The sequence below is a fragment of the Phyllobates terribilis genome, unplaced genomic scaffold (assembly GCF_046119375.1).
Source record: "Phyllobates terribilis strain yellow unplaced genomic scaffold, ASM4611937v1 Scaffold_2__4_contigs__length_985480577, whole genome shotgun sequence".
NCBI classification, from domain to species: Eukaryota; Metazoa; Chordata; class Amphibia; order Anura; family Dendrobatidae; genus Phyllobates; species Phyllobates terribilis.
Window position 1 is genome coordinate 929,192,469 of NW_027362762.1, and position 27,684 is coordinate 929,220,152.

The 27,684-nt window shown below is 45.2% G+C and overlaps 1 protein-coding gene across 7 annotated transcripts in view; it reads left to right on the plus strand.

The window, feature by feature from the left end:
- The window catches only part of TIAM1 (TIAM Rac1 associated GEF 1), a 284,561-nt gene that overhangs the window by 229,400 nt on the left and 27,477 nt on the right, over positions 1-27,684 (plus strand). For 5 of the 7 annotated variants that reach the window (XM_073668317.1, XM_073668321.1, XM_073668320.1 and 2 more), the window contains 2 exons: positions 1,119-1,331; positions 7,198-7,289. In XM_073668317.1, the coding sequence (XP_073524418.1) occupies positions 1,119-1,331; positions 7,198-7,289 (305 nt within the window). Of the gene's footprint in view, positions 1-1,118; positions 1,332-7,197; positions 7,290-8,864; positions 8,958-13,313; positions 13,663-27,684 lie in introns of those variants that run through there. The other 2 variants (XM_073668322.1, XM_073668323.1) reach the window with 2 other exon arrangements.

Sequence of the window (27,684 nt, forward strand, 5' to 3'; positions counted from 1 at the left end):
CTTAGTTTCCCCTCTGGAGGTGCTATAGGGAAATTGTACACTCATGGCCAGGTTTCCCCACAGATGATCACTGGGGTCTTAATAGTGAGGCAGTTTGATCTGCCTTTTGCTGAGGGATCTTTCTAAGGTTATGTGCACACGGAGTCTTTTTGCTGAGTTTTTGGATAGTTTCTGCTTTTTTTTTTCTCACACATAGTCGTAGGAGCGCTCCCTTTTATTTTTTTATTTTTTTTGTGTGTGCAGGACGAGTTGTAGTTTTGATTGACGCCATTTGTTTTGTCAAGTAACGTACTGAAAACCAGGAGGAACATACCAAGTGGGGTGAAATGGTGGGAAGAAAAAAAAAATCCCAATTTTGCCATTGTTTTGAGTGCGCACTGGAAAGCAGTTCATTTAAACGCTGCTGTCGATGACTGACAGCAGCAGCATCTAAATGGTTCTGCAGCAGTGATCAGAGCTAGCTCCGGTCGCTGCTGTTACAGGCAGTTGCTGACTCTATGTAACACCGCTGCTAAATATGGTTCCTGAGACCGCTTCTGCTCCCAACATAGGAGGGATTATTGCTAGGACTCCTTCCTTCTACAGCGCCACCACAGGAGAAATAATTTATTACACATTGCCCATTAAAGTCCATGAGCAATCTATGTAATGCCCAGACATGTTGAGTCCTCCAGAGCGAGGGAGATACAGGCACTCTTGGTTAGTAGAATAATGCCCATAACAGGTGACTGCTAAATTCCTTAAAGGGGTAAATTTAATAAAAAATAAATAATTATTGCAATTTTGGGAAATTTCACTTAAAGAATTATCAGGCTGCCTCTTTATTTATTTATTTATTTATTTTTTTTATTAATCTCTAGATTTTAAAATTTAGTCAGCTCACTCAACAACCTACCAAAGTGATAATTGATGTGTTGTGCCTCCATACACATACGCCTAATTGAAAAAAAAAATTAATGTTAAGGTGTTTTTTTTTCTTTTTTTTTTTTAAATACCAAATCAGCGCCACTCTGGTCATCAGCGCCATTCCTGTCCGTGGCTCGGGTCTGGTACTGCAGCCCAGCTCCATTGACTTGATCGTTCTAACTCTTTCCTTTTTTTTATTTTTTTATTTCTAGGTCTCAAAATTGGAGATGAAATAATGGAGGTCAACTCGGCCACAGCCCGGGATCTGAATTCTGCCATGCTGAAACACCTTCTGGCCAAACCTTTATTGTGCCTTACTGTCCGCACCTGCCCTGATCTGGAGGAGAATCAGACACTGAAAGAAGCGCCTCCCCGACGATCAGAGGCGGACTGCAGCGACTACAGTGTCTTCACCAGCAGTCGAGGTGAATTTTGCTTCCAAATACATCCCAATCCTGCAGGACGTCTCTCCTCGGCCCCTCTCTATACAGCCCCATCCTGCAGGGCTTTGCTCCTCAGCCCCTCTCTATATTCAGCCCCATTCTACAGGAAGTCTATCCTCAGCTCCTCTATATACAGCCCCATCCTGTATAATGTCGCTCCTCAGCCCCTCTATATTCAGCCCCATTCTGCAGGAAGTCTATCCTCAGCTCCTCTATATACAGCCCCATTCTGTAGGATGTCGCTCCTCAGCCCCTCTATATTCAGTCACATCCTGCAGAAAGTCTATCCTCAGCTCCTCTATATACAGCCCCATCCTGTAGGCTGTCGCTCCTCAGCCCCTCTATATTCAGTCACATCCTGCAGGAAGTCGATCCTTAGCCCCTCTATATAGAGCCCCATCATGCAGGTCTTCACCCTCAGTCGAGGTGTGTTTTGCTCTGATGCCTCCTGGAAAATAGACCATAGTAGATTACCACTTTCAGACACCTCCTATAGGACAGCTGCAGGAGTTGGCTGTGTTTGCCTCCAGGCTAAAATTTGGCAAAGCAATGGCACATGAATGGCACAAGCCATCCCTAGGCTTGGATCTTGTGTACCTCTTGGTGGATGTAGCACGTGTCTGAATTGCAGCTACTGACAACTGATAAATCACCGCCTGTTTCTGCTTTATCATTAGACATTACTCCTTCTTAATGGCTGCGCAGTTTCTGTAAAACCGTGCGACCAATCGTAAGCCGGCAATTTGCACTTAGTTTTTATCTATACTGTAGAAATGCTGTGATTTGCATTCCCCATAATATAATAATCTTTCCTCCCTGATTTATATGATCATATTCTCCTGCAGTGATCACCCATAAGATAACCATCACCCCCCCCACCACAGAGCATAATAACTTCCCCGCATAGTGCACCTCTGGGGTGTGGGTATAAATATATACATACATTTTATCAAAATCAATCACCATATTCCCTCAATCTCAAAAGATGCAGAGCACAGCTGCACTAGTTTGCCACATTAAATACATAACCAGTTGAGCGCTGCTGCCAGTGTGATGCAACTAGATGCACACAAGCTAGGACCCTTTATATACAGCCTCGTCCTGCAGGACATCACTTCTTAGCCCCTCTATAATACAGCCCCATCTGCAGGGCATCGCTCCTCAGCCCCTCTATGATACAGCCCCATCCTGCTGGGCCTCGCTCCTCAGCCCCTCTATATACAGTCTCATCCTGCAGGGCATCGCTCCTCAGCCCCTCTAAGATACAGCCCCATCCTGCCGGGCCTCGCTCCTCAGCCCCTCTATAATACTGCCCCATCCTGACGGGCCTCGCTCCTCAGCCCCTCTATATACAGCCCCATCCTGCAGGGCATCGCCCCTCAGACCCTCTATATAGAGTCCCATCCTGCAGGGCATCGCTCCTCAGCCCCTCTATATACACCTACATCCTGCAGAACATCGCCCCTAGGAACCTCTATATACAGCTTCGTCTTGCAGGGCATCGATCCGCAGCCCCTCTATATACAGCCCCATCCTGCAGGACATTGCCCCTCATACCCTCTATATACTGCCCCATCCTGCAGGGCATCGCCCCTCAGACCCTCTATATACACCTCATCCTGCAGGACATCACTCCTCAGCCGCTCTATATACAGTCCCATCCTGCAGGACATCGCCCTTCAGACCCTCTATATACAGTCCCATCCTGCAGGACATCGCCCCTCAGACCCTCTATATACAGCCCAATCCTGCAGGACATCACTCCTCAGCCCCTCTATATACAGTCCCTTCCTGCAGGACATCGCCCCTCAGACCCTCTATATACAGTCCTATCCTGCAGGACATCGCCCCTCAGACCCTCTATATACAGCCCAATCCTGCAGGACATCGCCTCTCAGACCCTCTATATACACCCCCATCTTGCAGGACTTTGCCCCTCAGATCCTCTATATACAGCCCCATCCTGTAGGGCATCGCCCCTCAGACCCTCTATATACTGTCCCATCCTGCAGGACATCACTCCTCAGCCCCTCTATATACAGCCCAATCCTGCAGGTCATCTCATTTCAGCCCCCTCTAGATACAGCCCCCTCTAGATACAGCCCCATCATTTTTCTTAGTACCATGTTTCTCTGTAGTACGAAGCAACAGTCTTGTCTTCAGATGCAGAAAATGGAGAACCAGGGAATGGCGCGGTCTTTGCCACCGTGCAATTTCTGCTACAAATTACTCTGTAGCTGCATTCGCTTTAAAGGTATAATGCCGCTAAAGCTCCTGGAGGGGTTGACGGAACCTGACGGCTCGATGTGGCGGGCACATGTCCCTCTGCCCCCTGCCCCTGGATAGCTTTTTACACTGTTTCAGGCATTTATTTGAACTGAATGACCCTGCATATTGGGTTCAGCTCTCGCTGTAATATGCATACAAATGTTTGTACAGCTGGGGGCGCTGCTGCATTGTTGTTTTTAGCTCAGGGAGTGGTGATAAGCGGTACTGCAGGTGGCAGAATATAGGATTTGAGTGATGCAACCTTCAGGAAAAAAATAATTACCATAACAGAAGGGGAAAATGAGGGTTACTTTTTGGAAGAAGTGTCCATTTTATTTCAGATTTCATCATTTTGAGATCTCTGGACTCGCATTCTGGAGATTGATAAGTGTGATAACTTTCATTGTTGAGTATACATAACCTTAAAAGATATATATGTGGCAACATGTTGAAGTACTTTGTAAAACTTTTTAGGTAATTCCATTGCGCACCACTAGAGGGAGCACGTTAGCTGTGACTTTTTATTTTGCTCTGGATGCGCGGTCTGCAGCACGCTTAATACAAAGCTTCTCACTTCACAGCACAGACGACCCTCAATTCTCCAAAATTTATAAGTTGGCACTGGATTAACACTGTGTCGAATAATACATCCTCATAAATCCCAGCTCTTCCTGCTTGTGGCGTGTCTTTAGTCCCAGAACGAGCAGCTCCAGCCTCCTGATTAAGCGAATAATGGTTTCCCTTATCATTCGTTACAGTGAATAAAATCTCCTGTTTCCAAAGAGACGGCACAATAACGCTCAATCCACTTGACTGGAAAGCATTCAGGGTGCGCGCTGAGCGGCGGGCGAGCGCGGCTTGTTTATGCGATGAGCGGGAGGGACTGATTGACTTGTTATGTTGATGTATCCGTATTAAATATACCGAAAATTAAAATGTTTCTATAGTTACCTCGTCTTCACGGGGAGAAGTCATTACGAAGGCGTCATTATAGCAGGAGCGACCGGCAGTTATTTAAAGCTTTGTATTACATACATGAATGATCCTTTTTATTGTAATATCCTCTAAAAACTCCCCCCACCCCCTCCCCCATTGAACCACTAAAATGTTTTTTTCATAGTAGCCATTTCTTATTTACATAGTTACTGGGAAAGCTGTCTTTCTGTATGCTACAACTTCTCCCAGGCGTCACTCGTCCATCTTTTTCTTGACCATTGTGGCTGCCCATCTTTGTACTTGTTTGCCCTTTCCTCTTTCTGTGCGATGGGTGATGTGTCCAGTTGCGATTCTAATGAAGACCTATGGAAATGTGCAATGTGTGTGGCAAAAGGTGCAAACCCTGATATAGTAAAACCTCTTGTAAAGATGAGTTTTAGAAGTTGGCCGCTAGTGGGCCCATGGCGGTCCCCTAATTTAAAAAAAAACAAAAACAAAATAAACAAAACAAAAAACACTTTCCTACCCGACCCACACAGCTTATACAGTAGAATTTGCCACTGGTAAAACATCTTGATACAGTGAAACCTCTCAAAAAGGTAGCTTCTATACAAAGACCACCCCTAATGGGCCCATTGTCTCCTAAAATTCAAAAACAAAACCCATGCTTCCTTGTCGGACCCCTCGGCTTCTCATTTGTCACTGGTGTCTTCCGCAGTTCTCTTGACTTCTTCCTATGGGGAATGTCAGGAGACCGCTGCAGCTAGTTGGCAGTTGTAAGAAGGAACCAGAAATCTGACGGAGGACATGGACTGTAAAATTGCGGAGTGGTAGCCGAGTATGTTTTAGCTTTTATTTTAAGACCACCATGGGCCTATTTTTGTGAATAATTCCTTGTCTACAACCCCTTTAAGTACCATGATGCTTTGCTGTGTGACAAGCTCCTTATCTCTCTTTTGTGGCATAAGAGAAGCAACTCTAAATAACTTCCATAATGTATTGCTATATCTACTAATAAAAACCAGATATGACCAGAACACTCAGTCTTATAATCTGCTCCTACCAGAAAAAAAAAGTTCTATAAGAAACGGCTAACTTGGCAGCATGGTTTTGGACTGTGGGAGGAAACTGGAGCATCCAGAAGAACACTGGGAAGAACATACAAACTCCTCGCAGATGGTGCCTTGGTCAGAACCCAAAACTCTAAGCGCTGCCAGTCAGCAATACGAACCACTGTGCCACCATGCTGCTATCTATAATAAAGCCAACTGACAGACTTCAGGTTGGATAGTGAAGACAGATACTTATTTTTGCTTGTGGATCTGTAGCAGATACACCACTGACCAATGTTTGGGTAGACCACAGCTTTAATTGCTAGGAGGGTTCTTATCTTTCTCTGTTGCCCCTGCTGACCTTAGTTGATGGTGGGGATTATAAAGGCCTCAAATAAAACTCCTGCTAACCCGTGATTTTGGCAATCTAATGCATTCTGATAGTTCCCTTAACATCATGTTAAGGGACATAAGAATTGGTGTTTGGAATTCAGTCAACTTATCCTTTTTTTTTTGGCATATCGGTTAGCCGTTACCAGTTGATTCTGGCAACGGCTCAATCATATAGAACAGAGGAACGCTTTGCCAGGAGAGAGCAGTCATCTGAATGACTGTTCCGCCAACAGCTTTTTAATACGTATGGCCGGCTTTAGCATGGATCTGGACAGACATATTTATAGTGATTATTCTAAACCCTTCAGACAGCTCTTCATGAAGCTGTGTATACATGTGGAGAAACTGCATCCACTGTAATATAGGTTGGCAGCATCACTGGCTGGAGGATGGATTTGGCTGGAAAATCCTATTATGATAATTTTGCCTGTTGATGGACCCCACAGCGGTACCCATTTTTCTTTTTTTTTTTTCACTGCAATTGAAGAAGCATAAAATTCTTAGTCTGGGTAGAAGACCTACTCTTTTTCTGAGATTACAATTGCATGTGCAGTTAGATCTCCTTTTCTTTGCTACAGAGCTCCGAATCCCTTGCCAATCTGTGTAGTTGAATGCTAATATGCTGCCACCAATAGAGGGAGCTCAGGAGCTTACTGTTAAAACATTGAACTTGGTAATAAAACGATATGCAGTTAGCACCTGTGATGCAGTGGTGGCAGAATTTTATTATGTATCTATGCTGAGGATTTGAAGCTCTTTATTAGGAGAAAAAAAAAAGCAAACCTTAGAAAGATATATTGAGAAATGAATTGGCAGAGAATGTTATATCGAAAAACTGCCAAGTATTAAAGGGTTAAAATCCGTTTAGGATTTCTGGTTTCTTCACAGAAGAATACCTTGGAGAGGTCAGATAAGGAAGCCTGGTTGCATGGAGGGATGGAGTAATTGATCTTGACAGTTTTATGTTGCGAGAGGTGGAAGGATGAATGCTCCTGTCATGTATCGATCAGCCGTGTTTACAGTCTAGAGGAGGACTATACTCCATCCTCTGCTTGCAGGAGTCTCATATTCTCAGCCGGTTCACTCTTCAAGGTGAAAATGGATACGACACATAGACATGAGGCTGAATCTAGTGCCCCTGGGCGGTCTCGGCTGCCGTACATTATCGCTAATGCCACCATTTGTTTTCATATTCGCAGGTTGCAGCGAAGACGACACCTGCAACGAGACCACACCTGAGGAGATAGAAGTCCAGTTGGAGGTGTCAGACGAGACCGATGCAATAAACAAAGTAAGAGACCTCCTTCTGATTTCACGGCGTCATGTTAAGGGTCACAAATTGTGTTGTCGTTTTGCAGAAAATGGCTGGATCTGACTTGTATTTTTTTTATACATGTTGGTTTTTGTTAGACGTAACTAACTGGTAGTTTGGACAAACCCTCTAAAGTCTTAATGTCTTGGGTGGTTTATATGCAGAAGCTTGGTGCAGTTTTTTTTGTTGCTTCTAAGCCAGTGAAGTGTTAATGCCGCCTCTTGACCAGTGCAATGTAGGGAAGACTTGTACCCAGCAAGAGTTTCCTCATCACGAACGTATCTTTATAGGTCAAATGTGGAGCAAAAGATGCCCATACACCTTAGATGACAGTCAGCCTACCACTATCTCTCCCGACTCCCCCATAACCATGTCTAAGCTCAGCCGTGTTTTCTTCGAGGAGACTCCTCTGTTGGCGGCTCATCTTTCTGGAGAATCAAAGGTTCAGGCGATTAAATTCACAACATCCGATCCTGATCTCCTCGTCTTCATCTTTAGTGGGAGAGTCAGGAGGCCTCCCGTGGACTTTAATGGTAGACCAGTCATGCTAAACTCTCTGGATTTGGCTGACGTTAAAGTGAATGGGGCCTAGAGGAGAAACACCTTCTGTATTGGTTGGGTAGACCATGTGTGGATTTAGGGCAGTCAATTTATACACTTGCGTATGAAATCTGTACAGTCCATAGTCTCCTCTGAGTGCCATATTATGGACTTATGTGTCTCTTCATGAACTAGGAGGCTTTATTGTCCTGTAAAGCCCATGTAGGTGTATGAGGCTATGCTCTTCATATTACAGCATATAGCTCAATATTTATAGGCACAAGTGAGTTGCATTTTTACTTGTTTTTTCTTGAAAGCATGCCGGCAGCAATTTTTTTTTTGTCCTCCTGTTAAAGTTTTTCGATATGGCGCACAGTGGCAATGCCGGGATGGCGCCATCTCATTGGCTGGAAGTCTTGTGCCGTGTCCTGTGGCTGCGCGCTGTGGTTCGGCTGCGCGCTGTGGTTCGGCTGCGCGCTGTGGTTCGGCTGCACGGTGACTTCCTGACATCAGACATGGAACCTTGGAGCAGCTAATTGCTCGTTAGTTATATTTTAATGACTCGGGGTTGATGCTTTTAGCTGATTTAATTACTGCTTGTGTGTGAAAAAGAGGTTGGATATTCTGGGATCCGGCCACAGCGTGCAGTCATCGCCTTACAGGAGACTGAGCAGCCGCCGCCGGTAATGCATCGGAGAAGACTGTAAATCACTCTGTATACTACTGGAAAATGTACCGACCCTTTCTGTTCCTAGGAAAGCTGGGTGATTAACAATATGGCCTCCTGTACTGCTCCTGCCAAGACGTCTGCCCCCCTTGAGAGCTATAATGTGGCCATATTGGTTGTCACCCAGCTTTCCCATGATGGGATACAACGTAGAAAGCCCTGAAGAGACCAGAGGACACATAAAGGGCTTTTTCAGGAGAACTGTTGTTTGCAAGGAGGCAGTATAGCGGTGACAGTGCCGTGCATAGGATGGAGGGTTATCAATAGCTGCAGGAAGGGAAACGTGAAGAGCCACTTCCTGCATGTCCAGAGGAATAGAAACCTCCCCACATCCCGAGACTCCTTCTACCGATAGTGCACGTCACACACCGCTCCGCACAGTAAGTCTGAGTGTTTCTGCTTCTCCGGCTTTCTATCTCTATTTCTTTGTTTCTCTTTCGCACTGTTTTTTCTTTAGTTATTATTAATCCTTTTTTTTTTTTTATAATTCCTGTCAATGTTTTTCTACGGTTTCATTCCATCTTTGTTTCTCAGTCTGTTTCTCCATTTTCCTTGCTTTCTCCACTTCTATCTTTTCTTTGTGTTTTTCATGTGCACGCTCATGGTCGCTTTCAATAACTGTTTTTCACTTTTTTTATCTTTTTTTTTATTGCACTTTGTCATTCTTTTTTATTTTTTTACAGTTTATTCTTTCTTATTCAAACTTTGATTTTTCTATCGCTGTTTCTCTTGCACGTTCTCAGTATTTACGGTTTTTCTTTCTCTTTTTCTCTCTTGATCTCTTATTGTTGCTTTCTTTTTTACGGTTTCTTTCTCACTGTTTTGCTTCCTTCTATCCTATTTCTTTAACTCTTTGGGCCAAATCATGAAGGTGTTTTCATAAGTTTCCTTGTGTGAAACACCTTCAAATGTTGAGCATTGCAAACCCCCGGCAGCCCTGCTGATCAGCTGTTACCAGTGTTGGCCGGAAGTTCTCGTAGTCTGCCGGCGCACAGCTGCTCAATCATTTCTATAGTGACCTCGTCCGGGTACTCCAGATCCACCCCCTAAAGATCGAGGAAGGATCTGCAGTACCCGGCCACAGCCACCATAGTTTTGAAGGAGCTATTGTGTACCGGCAGCATCAGAGAACTGCCAGGCAACAGATATCGATGGCCTGTCCTACAGACAGACCTGCAATAAAAAAAAGTAGTGGCCAACCTATTTAATGAATCGACCCTTTTTTTCCCCATTTTTCTATTTTTGTTTCTTTCTTTTTCATTCATTTGATTTTATTTTTTTCTGTGTTTTTTCTTTTTCTTTCTTGTATTCTTTCTTTTTCTTGAGCTCTTTTTCCCGCTTTCTTTTTCTTGCTTTCTTTTTCTTGCGCTCTTTTTCCCGCTTTCTTTTTCCCGCTTTCTTCCCCCCCCTATCCCCCCCCTTCCCCCCCTCCCCCCCTTCTCCCCCCTCCCCCCCTTCTCCCCCTCCTCCCCTATCCCTCCCTCCTCCCCTATCCCTCCCCCCCCCCCCTCCCTCCCCTCCTCCCCTATCCCCCCCCTCCCCCCCCCTCCTCTGAGAGTGGTAATATTCCTATAATTCACAGTATGGGGGGGCACTTGATCTCGTAGCACCATTGTATGATCGTCGCCTGTCGCTGCTTTCTTGGATCCACCAGGCTGCTATCCCGCCAGCCACGAGTCTTATGGCTCCGATTGATGGATCTGTTGTAAAAGATTGTAGTTAATTCCTGAAAATTGCTTTATTGCTGCTAGATCCGCAGTCCTGATGCGAAGGTTAGCGGCTGCTACTGCTGGGTACATGACATTCATTTGCGTCTACATTTAATTTTTGTTGGTTTTCATGGCGGTTCTTGATGCATATTGTTGTTTTGAGATAAATGTCATAAATGTGAAAAATGCTGCTTTTGGCTTCATAAGACTAACATTCTCTAGAGACCCTATATTTTCTCAACTGCTCCTTTGTGCCAAATCTTCACAAGTTTTGTAAAACCCAGGATTGGAAAAATTATTGTCCTGCCCACAGTGAGATTCACCAGTGTAATCTTTGAGGACATTATTCAAAGGCTTTGTTGGACTTTTCACACTAAACCTGTAGAAAAGGCCCTTGTGCTCTCATCTCTCTGCTTTTGGTGCACATTCTAGTCTAATATGTCCAGGTACGGTCTCAGGCTCCATTCTCATGCTGTGTAACTTGCCATCCACTATATTTTGAGTGGTTCCTCTGTTACTACTTCAACAGTATTCTACCAACACTATAGGAACAAGAATGTCCCTTTTCTCACTTCCCAGTATGCATTTCTCTTGCAAGTGCAATGGCTTGCCACATTCTGTTGAGCGGCGCCATAGGCCTGCCCCACCACATCCTGTTGAGCACCGCCATAGGCCTGCCCCACCACATCCTGTTGAGCATCGCCATAGTCCTGCCCTACCCACTACCTGTTGAGTGCCGCCGTAGGCCTGCCCCACCATTTTCTGTTGAGCACCTCCACATGCCCGCCCCACAACGTTTTGTTGAGTGTCGCCATAGGCCTGCCCCACCACGTTTTGCTGAGCGTCGCCATAGGCCTGCCCCACCACGTTTTGCTGAGCGTCGCCATATGCCTGCCCCACCACGTTTTGTTGAGCATCGCCATAGGCCTGCCCCACCACGCTTTGTTGAGCACCGCCATAGGCCTGCCCCACCACATCCTGTTGAGCACCGCCATAGGCCTGCCCCACCACATCCTGTTGAGCACTACCATAGGCCTGCCCCATCCAGTACGTGTTGAGTGCCGCTGTAGGCCTGCACCACCATTTTCTGTTGAGCACCTCCACATGCCCGCCCCACAACGTTTTGTTGAGCGTCGCCATAGGCCTGCCCCACCACGTTTTGTTGAGCGTCGCCATAGGCCTGCCCCACCACGTTTTGTTGAGCACCGCCATAGGCCTGCCCCACCACATCCTGTTGAGCACCGCCATAGGCCTGCCCCACCACATCCTGTTGAGCACCGCCATAGGCCTGCCCCACCACATCCTGTTGAGCACCGCCATAGGCCTGCCCCACCACATCCTGTTGAGCACCGCCATAGGCCTGCCCCACCACATCCTGTTGAGCACCGCCATAGGCCTGCCCCACCACATCCTGTTGAGCACTACCATAGGCCTGCCCCATCCAGTACGTGTTGAGTGCCGCTGTAGGCCTGCACCACCATTTTCTGTTGAGCACCTCCACATGCCCGCCCCACCACGTTTTGTTGAGCGTCGCCATAGGCCTGCCCCACCACGTTTTGTTGAGCGTCGCCATAGGCCTGCCCCACCACGTTTTGTTGAGCACCGCCATAGGCCTGCCCCACCACATCCTGTTGAGCACCGCCATAGGCCTGCCCTACCATGTTTTGTTGCGCGCTGCCATAGGCCTGCCCTACCATATTCTGTTGAGCGCCGCCATAGGCCTGCCCTACCATGTTCTGTTGAGCATCGCCATAGGCCCGTCCTACCATGTTCTGTTGCGCACTGCCATAGGCCTGCCCTACCATATTCTGTTGAGCGCCGCCATAGGCCTGCCCTACCATGTTCTGTTGAGCATCGCCATAGGCCCGTCCTACCATGTTCTGTTGCGCACTGCCATAGGCCTGCCCTACCATATTCTGTTGAGCGCCGCCATAGGCCCGCCCCACCACGTTTTGTTGAGCATCGCCATAGGCCTGCCCCACCATGTTCTGTTGAGCGGCTTCATAGACCCGCACCTCCACAGACCCGCTCCACCACATTCTGTTAAGCACCTCCACAGACCCGCTCCACCACATTTTCTTGAGTGCCACCTGCCCCAGCTCATCCTCCTTGTCCTTTAATCCACCTCAGTGTTTCTGCTGCTAGACTCTGATTACACTTAAAAACGAGAAGTTAGACCTGTAGCGACCATTGATGTAGAGTGATTTTTCGGTGCTGAGAAAGTAGTTTGCAGATAATTTTTAAATAAATACTCTCTACTACATTTACATGAGATCAAGTTGCCTGAATGTACGGTGACTTGGACGTCCTTTTATTGGATATTTTAGTTTAAGCTACACTGATTTCTGAAAGCTTCTTTTTTCTTTTTCTTCTGTGCCCCTCCTTTCCAAAGTTATATGCCCATCTGAAGTAAAGGTTCCCATCAGCCAACTGGGCGTGTACTACAGAACCTCTCTGTGGACCCTGCCGTGTTCTGATTGGCCAGTGTCAGAAGACAAAAAGCAATCCGAACATGGCAGGGTCCACAGAGCGCTTCTGTAGTACACGCCCAGTTGGCTGATGTAAACCTTTGCACCTTTATCACAGAGGGGACATAACTTTGGAACAGAGGGGCACAGAAGAAAAAGAAAAACTGTTCCAGAATCTGTGGGGCAGCGACTATTGGATGGAGTTACTGTACTCAGTATAAATGTAAAAAAAAAAAAAAAAAATCCAGTGAAAGGTCCCCTTTAACGCAATGTGGAAAAATATATGATAAAGGCTTCTCCCATTTTGGGTGCTGAATATAATAACACCAAAGAAAATTGCCCCCAAAAGTAAGTGATCACCACCTAATTTTCTGTGTTTGTTCCCGCACATATAGGAAGCGTGTGCATTTAGCTTTGTGTAATTCCACTAATCACATGTTACTTTATATGGCTCCCCGGCATTTTTAGCTTGTTCCTGCCTAGCAGTAAATGCAATGCTATCTGTTCTGTCGCAGAGGGGGGCCTGAGCGCCACATTGATGACTGGCACTGACAGGCAGTCACCCGTCTGGCAGATAAATAAAGCCTCCTTTTTTATCCCCCTTCCTCCTCCTTTGGAAAGAACAAGCACAATCCTCATCTATAGCTCTCGAAATTCCCTGGAAGTAATAATGACTCTGGCTGAATAGAAGAATGTTCCTGTGCATGTAACCCACAATCTGCCGACTGCAGCCGCAGGCAGCATCAAGTTTTATCATGCCTGCCGCACCTACCCTGAGCCGCGAGGAGGGCGCACCATGTAGGATCAGATCCCCTGCCGTCTCCTGCCTGCCCCTCACTAGGCATCAGGCAGTGGATCTCCTCCAAAGCTGAAGGTGATGAGGCCATGACCAGGTGATCCTGCAAAAGGTATCTCGTTACAGCCTTCATAATATCATCCGAGAAGGGATTAATGATCTCTCCATTTCTTAATTAGGATTTAACAATGTTTATTTTATTATTTATTCTATGTAGATCTTTGGCGCTAGATTGAGATGTGCATACGTAGCAGAGCTGATTGTCTTTTTTTTTTGACCTTTAGGGGCTACATTGGTTGTGTTTGAGTTAGCAGTAATGGATAAAGAGATATGTATGTAGATGTAAACGTTTGTATATACTATGTGTATGGATGTATGACGATTGTATATTTGGGTATGGTACATAGATGTATTTTGTCCAGTATATAGATATATAGCGTATTTGTGTATAGATGTATGACGTGTGTGTGTACAGTGTATAGATGTATGACGTACGTGTGTGTACAGTGTATGGATGTATCACGTGTGTACAGTATATGGATGTATGACGTGTGTGTACAGTATATGGATGTATGACGTACGTGTGTGTACAGTGTATGGATGTATGACATACGTGTGTGTACAGTGTATGGATGTATGACATACGTGTGTGTACAGTGTATGGATGTATGACGTACGTGTGTGTACAGTGTATGGATGTATGACGTACGTGTGTGTACAGAGTATAGATGTATGACATACGTGTGTACAGTGTATGGATGTATGACGTACGTGTGTGTACAGTGTATAGATGTATGACGTACGTGTGTACAGTGTATGGATGTATGACGTACGTGTGTGTACAGAGTATAGATGTATGACGTACGTGTGTACAGTGTATGGATGTATGACGTACGTGTGTGTACAGTGTATGGATGTATGACGTACGTGTGTGTACAGTGTATGGATGTATGACGTACGTGTGTATTTGTGTATAGATGTATGACGTGTGTGTGTACAGTGTATAGATGTATGACGTACGTGTGTGTACAGTGTATGGATGTATCACGTGTGTACAGTATATGGATGTATGACGTGTGTGTACAGTATATGGATGTATGACGTACGTGTGTGTACAGTGTATGGATGTATGACATACGTGTGTGTACAGTGTATGGATGTATGACATACGTGTGTGTACAGTGTATGGATGTATGACATACGTGTGTGTACAGTGTATGGATGTATGACGTACGTGTGTGTACAGTGTATGGATGTATGACGTACGTGTGTGTACAGAGTATAGATGTATGACATACGTGTGTACAGTGTATGGATGTATGACGTACGTGTGTGTACAGTGTATAGATGTATGACGTACGTGTGTACAGTGTATGGATGTATGACGTACGTGTGTGTACAGAGTATAGATGTATGACGTACGTGTGTACAGTGTATGGATGTATGACGTACGTGTGTGTACAGTGTATGGATGTATGACGTACGTGTGTGTACAGTGTATGGATGTATGACGTACGTGTGTGTACAGTGTATGGATGTATGACGTACGTGTGTGTACAGTGTATGGATGTATGACGTACGTGTGTGTACAGTGTATGGATGTATGACGTACGTGTGTGTACAGTGTATGGATGTATGACGTACGTGTGTGTACAGTGTATGGATGTATGACGTACGTGTGTGTACAGTGTATGGATGTATGACGTACGTGTGTGTACAGTGTATGGATGTATGACGTACGTGTGTGTACAGTGTATGGATGTATGACGTACGTGTGTGTACAGTGTATGGATGTATGACGTACGTGTGTGTACAGTGTATGGATGTATGACGTACGTGTGTGTACAGTGTATGGATGTATGACATACGTGTGTGTACAGTGTATGGATGTATGACGTACGTGTGTGTACAGTGTATGGATGTATGACGTACGTGTGTGTACAGAGTATAGATGTATGACATACGTGTGTACAGTGTATGGATGTATGACGTACGTGTGTGTACAGTGTATAGATGTATGACGTACGTGTGTACAGTGTATGGATGTATGACGTACGTGTGTGTACAGAGTATAGATGTATGACGTACGTGTGTACAGTGTATGGATGTATGACGTACGTGTGTGTACAGTGTATGGATGTATGACGTACGTGTGTGTACAGTATATGGATGTATGACGTACGTGTGTGTACAGTGTATAGATGTATGACGTACGTGTGTGTACAGTGTATAGATGTATGACGTACGTGTGTGTACAGTGTATAGATGTATGACGTACGTGTGTACAGTGTATGGATGTATGACGTACGTGTGTACAGTGTATAGATGTATGACGTACGTGTGTACAGTGTATAGATGTATGACGTACGTGTGTACAGTGTATAGATGTATGACGTACGTGTGTACAGTGTATAGATGTATGACGTACGTGTGTACAGTGTATAGATGTATGACGTACGTGTGTACAGTGTATAGATGTATGACGTACGTGTGTACAGTGTATAGATGTATGACGTACGTGTGTACAGTGTATAGATGTATGACGTACGTGTGTACAGTGTATAGATGTATGACGTACGTGTGTACAGTGTATAGATGTATGACGTACGTGTGTACAGTGTATGGATGTATGACGTACGTGTGTACAGTGTATGGATGTATGACGTACGTGTGTACAGTATATGGATGTATGACGTACGTGTGTGTACAGTATATGGATGTATGACGTACGTGTGTGTACAGTGTATAGATGTATGACGTACGTGTGTGTACAGTGTATAGATGTATGACGTACGTGTGTGTACAGTGTATAGATGTATGACGTACGTGTGTGTACAGTGTATAGATGTATGACGTACGTGTGTGTACAGTGTATAGATGTATGACGTACGTGTGTGTACAGTGTATAGATGTATGACATACGTGTGTGTACAGTGTATAGATGTATGACATGTGTGTGTACAGTGTATAGATGTATGACATGTGTGTGTACAGTGTATAGATGTAAGACGTGTGTGTAGATGTAAGATGTGTGTGTATGTAAGACGTGTGTGTGTGTGGATGTAAGACGTGTGTGTCTGTAGATGTAAGACGTGCCTGTGTGTGTGTGTGGATGTAAGACGTGTGTGTCTGTAGATGTAAGACGTGTGTGTATGTGTGTAGATGTATGACGTGTGTGTGTACAGTGTGTAGATCTCTATACTGTACACACATATAAAGTGTATGTATGTGCAGAATGTAGATTTGATTCTTCTTTAATCCTTTTATCTGCTGCTCTTTCTTAGCTATAGCACTTGATTGCAGTTGATAGACTTAGAAGAACTTTGATCTGATTACTTTCCCGTTTTTCCCGGACACTTTCACACCTAATATCCTTATTTATTTAGCACTTTCTTGTCCGTGAAATCTCTTAATCTTTGGATGTGATGTTTAAGCCTTTTCCTGACTGTGAGATAAATGTGAAGAACAGATTTCCGTTAAATACATATATATATTTATTAAAAAAAGAGATGGGGGGGGGGAATTGAGAGTGAGTGCAATAAAATCTCTTCACGCTATAGATGGGAACATTTCTTAATGAACGTCTGCCCCCCCCGGGGCCTCTGAGATTGACAGGTTGACATCACTGAGCGCTGCACAGAACAGGCAGTGCTGCCATAGATGCACATATCGTTCAGATGAATTCCTCTAAATTCCCCTGAGGGCCAAGCACATGTAAAAAATATCTCCTATACAGATGATCCAGCATAAACGGGGTGGACTGCCGATGCATATAGGACCCTTGTATAGTGGGGGGGTCCTGCAAAAAAAAAAAAATGAATGCAAGAGATAAAGCAGTAACTTGTTGAATGTAATGATACAACCCATCCTGTGTGTGTCCTAGCTTCTAGGGTAAAGACCCTTGACCTTCAGTACTCGGTGATGCAGGTCCTTTTCTAGGACTTAGTTGATATTTTGGAGGTATGACCACCCTACGCCCCGGCATTCATAATCGGCTCGCTTATGAGTCCTGCTGAGTTCTAAAGGTTAAAGCCCAGTTCTCGTGCTAATGTAATGGAGGCCACTTGTGATCGGCCCTGGGGGAGCCGGCCCAGACATGTGTGAGGTTGGGTAATGTTTGCTTTGCATTACTAGACAGAATCACTTCTGCTTTGAAGTGTAATCTCAGTTACTGTATCTGTGTATGACCCCTGCTTATTATCCGTGCAGAAACCTGCAGCACATCTATCTCCTACAGAACGTAATCCACCATGACAGGTCAGGAATGAGTAATGGGCCATATTTACCTTTTAAAGAGATAATCCCATCACACAACATCATGGCATATCACTGGGGTATATATTGCGATCGTTTCTTGATCATTTGGGTTCTGACTGACTTGCCTTGAGAATAAGAAGGCCGCAGTGATGTTTCAGCATTTTCTTGACCAGGAGTACTTGCGCCAACTTCATTCTCGGCCTCCTTGAGGGTCCAATCTCTTTTGCAACATGCCATCTCTTTGGAAGACTCCTTCAAAGAGAATTTAGTGATGTTGACTGGTGAATGGAAATTGCCTTTTAGATATTAGAGCAGGTTCTTACCTTTTTTTTTTTTTTTTTTAACAGCCTTCTGCTCAACCTTGAGCCATGTTGACTTGATGGAAAAACAATCTGTATGAAATTCAAACTTGTGCAAGCCTAGATAGGTCCACCAGGGTCTCCTCCACCGTTATCTTGAGATTATCAAGCCATCGGGTTGCTGGTCTTCCTCTTGTTCCTTCTATTATTCTGACCATGATGTCCTTCTCCAGTGATTGTTCTCTTCGTATGATGTGTCCAAAGTAGGCAAGTAGTAGCTTGATGATCCTTGCTTCCAGTGACGTGTCTGGTTTGATTTGTCCCAAAATTGATTTGCTGGTTCTTCTTGCCATCCATGGTATTGATAACCTCCTTCTCCAGCACCACATTTTGAAGGCGTAGATTCTTCTTCTGCCTTGTTTCTTTATCATCCAGATTTCATATCCTTATGTTACCGCAGAAAATACCAAGCTGTGTACGAGCCATGTCTTCATCGCTGGGGAAATGTTGCTCAATTTGAAGACTTTTTCCAGTGACTTCATTGTTGATTTGTCCATAGCTATTCTACCTAGCAGCGCCCATTTACCATAATGGTAGTCACCAAACATGTAGATACGTACGCAGGTTCTGTACATTGGTGGGAGTCCCATTTGTTTGATACCCCCCCCCCAGTCTGACACTTAAAACGCTTCTAGTTGGTATGTTTTCTGGGAATCGAAAAAATTTGGCTAAGAGGATGAAATATGCCAAAATAAAATAACATGACGTACATCCATGTAACCGATTCAGTCTCGGGGATGTTGCTTGCATGGACATCACCAGGCCATTACTGAAACTTGCTGCAGTGGTCACATGAATATATGGCACTTTTCTTCTTTCTGCTGCAAAGTAACAAAAACCAGTCGGGACCAGAGAATTGGCAGAAAATATAACACATGAGTTTTGGTTATTCTTTGTGTTGGCATATTTCCTGCTCTTGGGCTTGGTTGATTTTTCCAACTTTAGCTCTACCCATTTCTTGTTTTTTACTAGAAGATGTTTTCAAGGGCTTTTGTCACCTGTGTCTCCTGTCTCATGAGACAAATGTGCGGCTGAAGGCTGGATAGTCTGTGGCATTGCGCCATCAAAAGAGAAGAACCACAGTGACCACACGCTACTCCACATCTCCACATGAAGCAGTAGAACTTTTTGTGATTTTTTTTTTTTCTTCTTCAGCTCTTTTCTCAGTGAATCTTCAGAGGAGCATGAACCCAACTTAAATCTTAGATGACACAAAGTTTTATCAGTGGTGTCCCGATTTAGGGATTGAGCATCTGGCGGTCATTGACGTACTAAGTATCCAAGCAGTAAATCCAAAGGCCAGGAGAGGGTATCTGATGTATCAGCATTTCTAGGAAGCCCCAGTTTTTGGAACCTAACTGCTTAAACTGGCTATTGTAAGTTCGTGATCAGTTTCCTTATTGTGGTGAATCAGTATAGAAATAGCATTCAGGAAGCCACCCGAGACCACTGTTTAGTCCGGAATGAAGTTTACTGAGACAAAGGAAGTTATAAGTTTTCACCATGAAGTGGGAGGTCGGGGGGGAGAGAGTCTGTTGTGTCCGGTCCTGCACATGTCTCCTCGAGATCTTCTCTCACACGTCTTATTGTAGCCAGGTGTTGTGCTGTGGTGTTTTACCCGCAGTCTAGAGAAAAGAGGATTAACGGTTGGGAATCACTGATTACTGGTTATTGTTGTGATGTTCTCGTAAGAACAAAGAGGGGAAAAAAAAAACTATGGCACTGAATGTGTAAGAACGAAATGAGCGCTTTGTCAGAATTAAATTATCCGTGTTTGATCAATTATGACTGTAATTTACAGAGGGATGAATCAAACTTTTTTTTTTTTTTAGGATAGTTTTCTTATTTGGGTTACGCAGAGCCTACTCCATTGTTATTAGAAGACCCTTCTGATGATCACAGGGTGTCGTTTTTATGGGACCCTTAGCGATCGGTGATAAACTGAGCGCCATGTGTACAATTCCCTTTTGAGCGCTGCCATCGGGGGAACTGAAGCATTACACATTGCCCTTTTAAATCTGTGGGCTGTCTATTTAATAGGTCCTCCAACATGAGGCACTTGATATCTTTCCGACATCTCTCCATTAACTCAGGATTTCGTAATTGTGCTAAGCCAGACAACCCCTTTTAGATCCTAGATATGGATGAAGATGCCAGTTTATCACTTAATGGAAACCTTATTACGTTGCTGATTTTATACTTTATAGTACCGGGACACTCCTCATCCTGAAGGGTACAACATTTATACCCATTATGTCCCCTGGTCTGGTGTTGGTAGTAGTCAGCAAGAAGAAAGTTGCATTTGACCTGAAGGTCGTCTTTGTGAGATCAGCGTCCACGTTCATCGCATTGAGAAGATATGCTGCTGTCGCCCATCTTGTTAATGTAGCGATCACGCTGGGTAATACTAGGCTGGTGCGATAATGGTCCTAGTGTGAGTCCAGTTATTTCTCTATGCCTCTGTTTGCACCATGCTTTTAGGAAGAAAGAGGTTTTAAAAGCTGGTGAATATGGATGAGAATTTCTTTCAGTAATCTGCTCTTTAATTGTCGTTGGTAAGAAAATAATGGATTAAAATGGGCAGATAAGAGTAATAATGGCACAGTAACAGATGAACTGCAATACCAGACACAGCCTGTAGGCAACAGTGGCGCTGTTTCTGTAAAAAACAAAAAGCACATTTTTTAGTACGTCATATTCATTTAAACCAACCATTGTGCTTGGTTTAAACTTTTTTTTTTGACTATTTATCAATGAGCAGTAGACTTCGTGGCGCTTTTATCCAGCCTGGTAATAGTGGCTGTTTGTACACCAAATTTTTTGTTCTTACTCTTGGCTCAGTGGTTAGCACAGTACGGTGGCTCAGTGGTTAGCACTGCAGCCTTGCAGCGCTGGAGTCCTGGGTTCAAATCCCACCGAGGACAACATCTGCAAGGAGTTTGTATGTTCTCCCCGTGTTTGTGTGGGTTTCCTCCGGGTTCTCCAGTTTCCTCCCACATTCCACAGACATACTGATAGGGAATGTAGATTGTGAGCCCCAATGGGGACATTGCCCATAATGTCTGTAAAGTGCTGTGGAATTAATGGCGCTATAGTAAAGTAAAATAAATATTAAAAAAATTATAAAAACAAAGTATTTAACCCATGACTAGTGTTGAGCGATACCTTCCGATATCAGGAAATATCGTATCGGATTGGATCGGGCCGATACCCAAAAAGTATCGGATATCGCCGATTCCGATACCGGAAACCAATGCAAGTCAATGGGACACAAATATCGGAATGAAAATAAACCCTTTCTTTCCTTGTAGGTTAATTCTACATGAAGTAAAACAACTAAGAATAATGTAGAATGACATGAAAAGCCGGCAATTCATCAGCCACCAGTACCCGACAATTTACAACAGAAAGAATAGAGCTTCACACATAGATTAGGTAGATAGAACCATGTCAGTCACATATATATGAAGTACTGTGACAGTGTTGCTTACTGTACTTGTCATTTAGTGTAAAGGATTTATTTAAAAAAATATTAGTGTTTTCATGCACCGTCTCTTTAAGAAAGCCGGCCGGCAATTCAGCAGCGGTACCCGACAATTTATAACAGACAGAATAGAGCTTCACACATAGATTAGATAGATAGAAACATGTCAGTCACATATATATGAAGTACTGTGACAGTGTTGCTTACTGTACTTGTCATTTAGTGTAAAGGATTTATTTAAAAAAATATTAGTGTTTTCGTGCACCGTCTCTTTAAAAAAGCCGGCCGGCAATTCAGCATCTGTACCCGACAATTTATAACAGACAGAATCGAGCTTCACACATAGATTAGATAGATAGAAACATGTCAGTCACATATATATGAAGTACAGTAATAGTGTTGATTACTGTACTTGTCATTTAGTGTTAAAATAAAGGATTTATTTAAAAAAAAAATGGCGTGGGGTTCCCCTTAATTTTAGGCTCTAGCGGAGGTTAAGCAGACAGCTGGGGCAAATGTTTGAAGCCTGGGAAGGGGGTAATACCCACGGAGCTTCCCAGGCTACTAATATCAGCCCCCAGCTGAATACCTAGCCTTTACTAGCTATTAAAATGGGGGAACCCCCCAAAAAAAATAACGTGGGGTCCCCCCTAATTTAATAGCTAGCACAGGCTAGGCAGACAGCTGGGGGCTGATATTAATAGCCCAGGAAGGGTGCCATGAATATTGGCCCCCTCCCAGGCTAGAAACACCAGCCGTCAGCCACCCCAGAAATGGCGCATCCATAGGATGCTCCAATTCTGGCACTTAGCCTCGCTCTTCCCACTGCCCTGTAGCGGTGGCAGTGGGGTAATAGGGCTGGGGTTGATGTCAGCTTATAATGCCAGATGACATCAAGCCCAGGTTAGTAATGGAGAGGCGTCTATAAGACACCCCCATTACTAACCCCATAGTCAAAGTTAAAGAAAAACACAAACACCCAGAATAAAGTCCTTTAATTGAAATAAACACACAATTCTTTATTGTTCTAAATTAAACCATACTTACCATCACGCCCATTCCAGCTGAAGCCAACGATCTCCTGCAATAAAAGAAAAATAATAAAGCAACATCATCCTTACCTTTCAATGGTTCCCAGGACAGCTCCAGCTCTGCTACATCGAGATGACAGGCTGGACCGCAGCAGAACGCTGCCATCCAGCCTGTCATGCCGCAGACACTGAGAAGCGCAGGCATGCTTGCGCTCCTCAGTGTCTCTCTGTGACGTCATCCAGATGAGCCGAGGTCATGTCCAATGAACTCAGCTCACCTCATGCACGTCACTGACAGCGTGGGAAAATTCTCACGCTGAAGTGCTGAGTGCAGGAGAATTTTCCCACGCTGTCAGTGACGTGCATGAGGTGAGCTGAGTTCATTGGACATGACCTCGGCTCATCTGGATGCCATCACAGCCAGACACTGAGGAGTGGAAGTATGCCTGCGCTTCTCAGTGTCTGCGGGATGACAGGATGGATGGCAGCGTTCTGCTGCGGTCCAGCCTGTCATCTCGATGTAGCAGAGCTGAAGCTGTCGTGGGAGCCATGGAAAGGTAAGGATGAGGTTGCTTTATTATTTTACTTTTATTGCAGGAGATCGTTGGCTTCAGCTGGAATGGGCGTGATGGTAAGTATGGTTTAATTTAGAACAATAAAGAATTGTGTGTTTATTTCAATTAAAGGACTTTATTCTGGGTGTTTGTGTTTTTTTAAATACTTTACTAGAAATTCATGGTGGTCATGTCTAATATTGGCGTGACCCCATGAATTTCGGGCTTAGGGCCAGCTGATAATGCCAAGCTGGCCTTAACCCCTTTATTACCCAGTGAGCCACCGCACCAGGGCCCTGGATGAGTTGGGTACAGCGCCAGAAGATGGCGCTTCTATGAACGCGCCATTTTCTGGGGCGGCTGCGGACTGCAATTTGCAGCGGGGGTGGCCCAGAAAGCTTGGGTCTCCCTGCGCTTCGGATTCCAGCCCCCAGCTGCCTAGTTGTATCTGGCTGGGCACAAAAATAGGGCGAAGCCCCACGCATTTTTTTTTTTAATTATTTCATGAAATTCATGGAATAATTAAGAAAAAAAAGGGCTTCCCTATATTGTTGTGTCCGGCTAGGTACAAATAGGCAGCTGGTGGTTGGGGGCAGCCCGTTCCTGCCTGCTGTACCTGACTGGACACAAATATAGGGCGAAGCCCCACATAATTTTTTTTTTAATTATTTCATGAATTTCCTGAAATAATTAAAAAAAAATTGACGTGGGGCTTTGCACTATATTTGTGTACAGCCAGGTACAGCAGGCAGGAACGGGCTGCCCCCAACCACCAGCTGCCTATTTGTACCTAGCCGGACACAACAATATAGGGAAGCCCTTTTTTTCTTAATTATTCCATGAATTTCATGAAATAATTAAAAAAAACAAAACGTGGAGCTTCTCCCTATTTTTGTGTCCAGCCAGGTACAACTAGACAGCTGGGGGATGGAATCTGCAGCGCAGGGAGGCCCAAGCTTTCTGCCCCCCCGCTGAAAATTGCAGTCTGCAGCCGCCCCGGAAAATGGCGCGTTCATAGAAGCTGGATGCTGTACCTGGCTGGCATACAAAAATATGGCGAAGCCCACGTCAAAAGTTTTGGGAAAAATTAATTAAAAAATAAATAATAATTTAGGGACTGCATCTTTATTAACTCCTCAAATGTCATTTAGTGTTAAAATAAAGGATTTATTTAAAAAAAAAATGGCATGGGATCCCCCATAATTTTAGTCTCTAGCGGAGGTTAAGCAGACGGCTGGGGCAGATGTTTGAAGCCTGGGAAGGGGGTAAAACCCACGGAGCTTCCCAGGCTACTAATATCAGCCCCCAGCTGAATACCTAGCCTTTACTAGCTATTAAAATGGGGGACCCCCCCCCAAAAAAATGACGTGGGGTCCCCCCTATTTTAATAGCTAGCAAAGGCTAGGCAGACAGCTGGGGGCTGATATTAATAGCCCAGGAAGGGTGCCATGAATAATGGCCCCCTCCCAGGCTAGAAACACCAGCCGTCAGCCGCCCCAGAAATGGCGCATCCATAGGATGCGCCAATTCTGGCACTTAGCCTCGCTCTTCCACGCTGCCCTGGTGCGGTGGCAGGGGGTAATAGTGGTGGGGTTCATGTCAGCGCCAGCTGCCATGAAGCCCAGGTTAGTAATGATGGGCGTCTATAAGACACCCCCATTACTAACCTACAAAGTGTTAAAAAGAAAAAACACACTACACCCAGAAAAAATAATTTATTTGAAATAAAACACACAATTTTATTTAATTCTTAGTTTACTAAAAATAATAGTTACCTGTCCACGTTCCTGCGCTGATCTCCCATGCACAGCTGTCACATCTGGAGATGGTGACAGCTGTCATGGCTGCTGTAAGCTCACGCTGCCGGGAACACGTCCGCTCCCGGCAGCGGGAGCCACTGACTGAGGTCACCGGAGTGCATTCAGGCAGCGCAGCTCCGGAGACCTCCTTTACGGCACTGCTGTACCGTGGGAATTTCTCACGATACAGCAGGGCCGTAAAGGAGCTAACCGGAGCAGCGCTGCCTGAACTCCGGTGAACCCTTACGGCCCCATCATTCTAGCGGCGGCAGCGGTTCAGAGCGGTCACATTCTATGTGGCCGCTCTGAACTGGAGATCTTCGTGGGACACTCGTGGACTACTCCGGAGGGGTAAGGATAAGGTTGTGGTTTATTATTTTATATTTTATTACAGGAGATCGATGGCTTCGAGGAATTAGGTGTCTGGGTGAGTATAGGTGTAGTTTTTTATTTTTTACTTTATTTTAGGTGGGGATCAGCGGGGACAGGTAATATATAAACTAATTTCTTTTAGGTAACCACTGGCCACCAATGACATGTATTTAACATTTATTGGGGACACAGTAGGGCAATTTAAATAGCAGGATCAGGCTGATGGGAACTACTGCTCCCATCGAGCTGATCCTGCTGGCAGGAGTGGACGGGGGACAGACATAGGCCGATGGGAGTAGTAGTGTCACATCGGCCTATGTCTGCCTGCACGCACAGACACCGCGCACACTCGCACACACACACCCCGCACACACACACCCCGCACACACACACCCCGCACACACACACCCCGCACACACACACCCCGCACACACACACCCCGCACACACACACCCCGCACACACACACCCCGCACACACACACCCCGCACACACACTAATCATGACGGGTCTGGGAGGTGAGGCTGACCTGTGTGGCCGTGGGAAAGTTCATGTGAGTTCATGCAATGCAGTCAAGCATGAACTCACATGAACCCTCTGACTTCAAATGAACAGCTGATCGGCATCACCTGATACCTCAGCTGTTCATTTGAAATAACCGGCGGGAAAGCGCAGCACAGAACGGGAAAGCCGGCGGTGAAGTCTTTTCACTGCCGGCTTCCCCGCCCGGGTCCTTCGCTCCTTGGTGCTGCGCTCCCCGCCCGGTCCTAATTTACGATCGGGATGGGAGGTGGCGAGGGGAGCGGAGGATCGGGGTGGGAGGCTGCGGGGAAGCAGTATGGGGCTGTGTGATTGTTTAAAAGCCGGCGGCTTTTTACCGCGCGCCGGCTTTTAAACAATCAGGAGAATTCTCCCCCGCTGGGATGGCATTCTGATGACAGGCTGGATCTCAGCTGAGCGCTGCCATCCAACTTGTCATCCTTCACAGACACTGCAGAGCGCAGGCATTATGGGAACTTCCGATTCCGGTATCCGATATTGTAAAAGTATCGGAATTAAGTATCGGAATTCCGATACCGCGAATATCGGCCGATACCCGATATTACAGTATCGGAATGCTCAACACTACCCATGACATCTGTTATTACAAGACAGAAGGAGATTAGTTGGGCTATTCTTGCTCTGCTCACTTCCGGGAAGCAAGCTGGTCTGGTGATGCCATGTCTATTGAGGCTTCTGTCCTAATCCTTAGAATAGGACAGGTGCGTGATATCCATCCTGATTGCTTTCAGTGGATGTGGTGTTACCTCTCAATGTGGAAGTGAGCTCAGTCAGTATGACCCTTCAAGTTAAAGGGATTCTGTCAGCACAGAGTGTTTAAACCAAGTACAGGCGCTCGGTGCACCCTTGGTGTGGCCAAGCATTAAAGTGCACCTTCCCACCTGCTTGTTTTCTGTCCATCTCTGTCCTTTTCTGCTTCTATGAAGCCAGAGCTGTCAATCAAAGAAGAATGTGCTAGGAGTGGAGATAGATGGACAGAAACAAGTAGAACGGAAGGTGCCATTAAATTTTTTGCCACTCTATGGTTCACACGGTGCCTGTACATGATTTGAACAGTCATTCTGTGCTGACTAAGGCCTTAAATGGACTCTTAAGTGTTTGTCTCTTCTGAGATAAACCCCTTTTGGATTGAGACCTGAACAATGTGGATCTGGCTTATTGATTCTAGACAAAAATAGCTGAATTTTCCAGGGTTCTTCGACTGGCCTGCTGGAGAAATGTAATAATGCATGATGGCCGACTCTCCTCATTACTGCCCTGACTGTCTCCTCCTTTTCTCTTCGGCGCCTTACCACTGCATCCAGTCAGTAGCTAGCGCAATGACCAACTGATTGGCTGCAGTGGCCAAGCACCAACACTTGAAGAAGAGGAGACTGATGGGGAACCCAACCAGCAGTAATGAGAAGTGGTGGCGGATACAGCACTCGAAGAGAAGAGGAGACTGGTGGGGAACCCAACCAGCAGTATTGAGAAGTGTTGAGGGATCTCATTGGTGCTGGTTGGGTTCCCTGCTGGTCTCCTCTTCGAGTGTTAGTGCTTGACCACTGCAGTAAGTGCTGTAACCTTTTATTATTTTTTTCTGACACACTTGGGTCATGTGTTAATTAAAAAAGTTTTCTACCCTTTTATCACCTCTAACCCCATACCATTCCAAACTTGGCCTTCTTAAAAAATTTGCAGAGAGCAATAAAGCTGCCTATAGGCATGATATGCCAACC